The sequence below is a fragment of the Rhagoletis pomonella genome, unplaced genomic scaffold (genome assembly GCF_013731165.1).
Source record: "Rhagoletis pomonella isolate Grant_MI unplaced genomic scaffold, Rhpom_1.0 Rhpom_scaffold_04984, whole genome shotgun sequence".
Lineage (NCBI taxonomy): Eukaryota > Metazoa > Arthropoda > Insecta > Diptera > Tephritidae > Rhagoletis > Rhagoletis pomonella.
The window spans coordinates 1-4,187 of NW_023463532.1; the positions used below are offsets into that span (position 1 = coordinate 1).

Genomic DNA, 4,187 nt, shown 5'->3' on the forward strand with positions numbered 1-4,187 from the left:
TAAACTTCATTACGGATGAATTATCACAAACCCTGATGCTTCCACGGAGAAAACATAACATTGAAATTCAAGGTATCGTTAAGTCATCTACAAACATCAAATATACGACCTCTACCAATATAAAATCGCAAGTGACAGGATTCGAATTACCACTCACGCTTTGTATAACATCGCATATAGCCTATCAGCCTGAACCGGAAATAGATACTTCGTCTTGGGACATCCCATCCAATATTGTGCTTGCAGACAATCAATTTTACAAATCTAAAAAAATCGACTTGCTTTTAGGAACGGAAAGTTTTTTCAGTTTACTTTCAGTGGGCCAAATCAAACTTGGTGATAGTCTACCAATTCTGCAGATAACGCTTTTGGGTTGGGTCGTTTCTGGACGCTATCGTGCGAGCTCTAACACGCTTAACACCAAATGTTTACTTGCCTGTGAAGAGTCCATAGACTCAAGACTGATGGCAGATTGAAGAAGTCACTTCAAAGGCGGACATGTGGACTCGTGAGCAACACAGTTGCGAAAAACTTTATAACGACACCGTGACTCGGAGCCCAAATGGTCGAATTGTCGTAAAACTGCCGTTCAAGGACGATCCTGCATGCTTGGGTGAATCGTATACCACAGCTTTGCGTCGTTTTAGTGCACAAGAACGTCGTCTGCAACGCTCTCCTAACCTCAGGACACAGTACGTCGAATTCATGGACGAGTATGAGAGACTAGGCCACATGCAGGTAGCTCTGAGCCCGAACTTAAACCAGCCTCACTACTACATCCCCCATCACTGCGTTCTGAAGCCAGGTAGCACAACAACAAAGCTAAGGGTTGTCTTCGACGCATTTTGTCAGACCACTACTCAAACCTCATTTAACGACATCCAAATGGTGGGTCCTATCATACAAAGCGAGCTTGTAGTTCTTTTGCTCCAATTTCGTTTACATCGCTTTGCGCTCACAGCAGAAATCGTTAAAATGTATCGGCAGGTGCTGGTCAGTGAAGAACATCGAATGTTCCAGTACATCTTGTGGAGGAGTTCGCCTAACCAGGAAATTCAAACCTTCCAGCTTAATACGGTCACATACGGAATGGAGGCCGCACCATACCTCGCGGTCCGTAGTCTGCATCACCTTGCTGATCAACATGCATCGCAATTCGTCGTTGGTGCAAATGTCGTCAAGTCATCTTTCTACGTTGATGACCTGCTGTGCGGTGATGACTCGCGTACGGACCTTTCGCGAGTAAAACACGAGGTAACGGAGTTGCTAAAATTAGGTGGACTTGACCTGGCAAAGTGGCATTCAAACCATAAGCGTTTCAGGGGCGAACACTCTGTCAAAGACTTTAATCTCGATACCTCAATAACTAGCACTCTTGTTCTGACATGGGATCAGACACATGATAATTTTTTATTCTCGTTTCAATCTAGGCAGCCTACAAATAGTCGTGTCACGAAAAGGACAATTCTATCTACCGCATCGTCGCTCTTTGATCCACTTGGCCTCCTAGCACCAGTGATCGTCACTGCCAAAATCCTGCTTCAGGAAATGTGGTTGCTGAAACTTTAGTGGGACGAGTCTGTTCCTCAAAATATCCAGTCGGCTTGGGAAAAATTCGTCAACAATCTTTCTGATCTGGCTTCAGTTAAGGTTCCAAGGTACTGTTTATCTACCAACATGCAGTCTCTTCAGATACATGGGTTTTGTGACGCGTCGATTCGTGCTTACGGCTGCGGACTATATACACGAACCGTAGACAACACTGGCAATGTGCGCGTTCGCCTTCTTACGGCAAAATCACGAGTGGCCCCAACTAAACGACAGTCACTGCCAAAACTGGAACTTTGCGGTGCACTCCTTCTTGCTCGACTTTTCACAAAAATCAAAGCAATTTTCACTAACTATAGGTTCGAAACTTATCTTTGGACAGACTCGCAAATTGTTCTTCACTGGCTCAAACTACACTCGGCTACGCTATCAGCTTTCGTTGGCAACAGGTCATCGGAAATCCAGGATTTGACTGTGGACGCTCATTGGCGACATGTGCCAACCAAAAGCAACCCAGCTGACATTGCATCGAGAGGAAGCACGGCACTTGAACTTGCTAGCTCAATTTGGCTCACTGGACCTGCATTTCTTTACGAAGACGTAAGCAAATGGCCCACACAAATGAGTAACAACGTAGACATGGCGGTTGTCAAGTCTGAAATGCGGAAATCGGCATTTAAAGTAACTATACCCACTAACTATGTTCTTGAAATCCTCGACAGGTACAGCTCTCACACCTTGGCAGTCACACTGGTCGCTTTAATGCTCCGATTTTGCACAAGGCTCAAGAAACGAGACACCGACACTGTAAATGGACCACCCACTGCCAACGAACTACACCGCGCTTTGTTATGCATTGTTTGGAACGTGCAACAATACCACTTCACTAACGACATTCAAATGTTGCAGAGAGAGTCAACGACAAATGGCAAGCTACGAAATCTGAACCCGTTTTTGGAGGTTACCCATGGTTTCGAAATACTGAAGGTTGGCGGTCGACTTGAACTGGCTGATATTTCTGAATCACAAAAACATCCCCTTTTGTTGCCCAACAAATGCGAATTCGTGACACGATATGTTAAACATCTGCACATCAAAAATTATCACGCAGGACCTAAAGCGTTGGTATCTTTGATTCGCCTACAGTTTTGGATAGTTAACGCACGCGATATCGCTAGACGCGTCGTCCGATCCTGTATCCATTGTGTGAAATACAAGCCGAAACTACTCCAGCACATGATGGGAAATCTACCAGTTGAGCGCTTAACACCGTCGCGCCCGTTCGCTCGCTGCGGAATCGATTTTTGTGGACCCTTCAACGTCTATCTTCGTATTATAGGCAAGGCACCCTATAAAGCGTACGTAGCCATCTTCGTGTGCTTTGCAACAAAGGCGGTTCACATCGAGGTCGTCTCTGACCTATCCACGGATGCTTTTTTAGCATCGCTTAAGCGAATGATTGGAAGGAGAGGTCTTCCATCTGACATTTTCTGCGACAATGCAACCAACTTTGTCGGCGCTTGCAGAAAACTTGCTGAATAAAAACATTCCTTTTCAAGAAACAAAATCAAGATATCATCGTTAACTATTGTGCTAATGAATTTGTTAATTTTCATTTCATCCCTCCTAGAGCACCTCATTTTGGCGGCATTTGGGAAGCTGCAGTCAAGTCAGCCAAAGGTCATCTCAACCGCAGCGTCATGAATGCCAGACTGACGTATGAGGAGCTCACTACAGTCCTAGTGGAAATAGAAGCGGTTCTTAATTCTACGCCAATATCACCGCTCTCATCTGACCCCAGTGATTATGAGGCTTTGACTCCAGGTCATTTTATTACGGGCAGTGCGTTGAAATCACTTCCGGAGCGCGAAGTAGCAGCCAACATCAACCACGTCGACAAATGGAGTCAACTTCTAGCGCGAACAAAGTGGACCACTGACCACGCAAATATCGCAAAGGACGCCATGAATCTCGTCCATGAGGATAATGTGCCACCACAACGATGGCAATTGGGACGAACTATAAATGCCATACCAGGAAAGGATACCAGAGTTAGAGTGGTCGACATACGAACGTCGAGGGGAACCAACCGTCGCCCGATTCACAAGGTTGCAGTACTACCGATTTGAAAGTCCTTTCAACGGGGCCGGGATGTTGGGTCACCTAACGAGACACCCTGCAAGCTGTCTTAGGTTAAGAACACCTGAACACTCATTTACTTAATACTCATTTAAATAATTGCATTCAATAACTCCAATGTTATTACATTCACGCTCACTCTCAATTGTACAAAGAGATATACACACATTTACATACTTATATGTCAATCTAACACAACTAATTGTACTTATACATATGTATATACTACGTATGCATGCTTACATCCATATGTACATAAATATTTAAATTTAAACTCTCATTGGAATTTCACTGTTGTATCACGCCACCGCCTACTACTGTTATGTGAATATACATACATACTAACATCATATTTAGCTTGAATTACATATAATATGAGTTGAGAACATAAAATAAATTAGTCTTCTGTTGTAAGGGTGGGTAACTCAGCAAATTTATAGGAGTTGACTCAATGACTCCAACTCACTTTAAGGAGTCAGCTCATTCAACTAACTCATTTG

General features: G+C 44.1%; 2 protein-coding genes across 3 annotated transcripts; both read left to right on the plus strand.

The window, feature by feature from the left end:
- The first annotated feature begins 482 nt into the window (after positions 1–482).
- On the plus strand, positions 483–1,592 carry LOC118754956. Of its 2 annotated transcripts, none has more exons than XM_036489819.1 (2): positions 483–1,097; positions 1,293–1,592. In XM_036489819.1, exons 1-2 carry the CDS (start codon positions 499–501, stop codon positions 1,567–1,569), a joined length of 876 nt encoding a protein of 291 aa, XP_036345712.1. In that variant the 5' UTR covers positions 483–498; the 3' UTR covers positions 1,570–1,592. The 2 variants fall into 2 exon arrangements, with proteins under 2 accessions (XP_036345712.1, XP_036345711.1); XM_036489818.1 differs by having other exon boundaries at positions 483–738; positions 802–1,592.
- A 423-nt stretch (positions 1,593–2,015) lies between these two features.
- Positions 2,016–3,112, plus strand: LOC118754957. Its single transcript, XM_036489820.1, has 2 exons — positions 2,016–2,148; positions 2,271–3,112. Exons 1-2 carry the CDS (start codon positions 2,042–2,044, stop codon positions 3,088–3,090), a joined length of 927 nt encoding a protein of 308 aa, XP_036345713.1. The 5' UTR covers positions 2,016–2,041; the 3' UTR covers positions 3,091–3,112.
- The last annotated feature ends 1,075 nt before the right edge of the window (positions 3,113–4,187 follow it).

Coding starts and splice junctions, on each gene's coding strand:
- LOC118754956 (XM_036489818.1), top strand. CDS start 499: ATGTGGACTCGTGAGCAACACAGTTGCGAAAAACTTTATAACGACACC. Junction 739..801: donor AGAGACTAGGCCACATGCAG/GTAGCTCTGAGC, acceptor TGCGTTCTGAAG/CCAGGTAGCACAACAACAAA.
- LOC118754957 (XM_036489820.1), top strand. CDS start 2,042: ATGTGCCAACCAAAAGCAACCCAGCTGACATTGCATCGAGAGGAAGCA. Junction 2,149..2,270: donor CTGCATTTCTTTACGAAGAC/GTAAGCAAATGG, acceptor AATCCTCGACAG/GTACAGCTCTCACACCTTGG.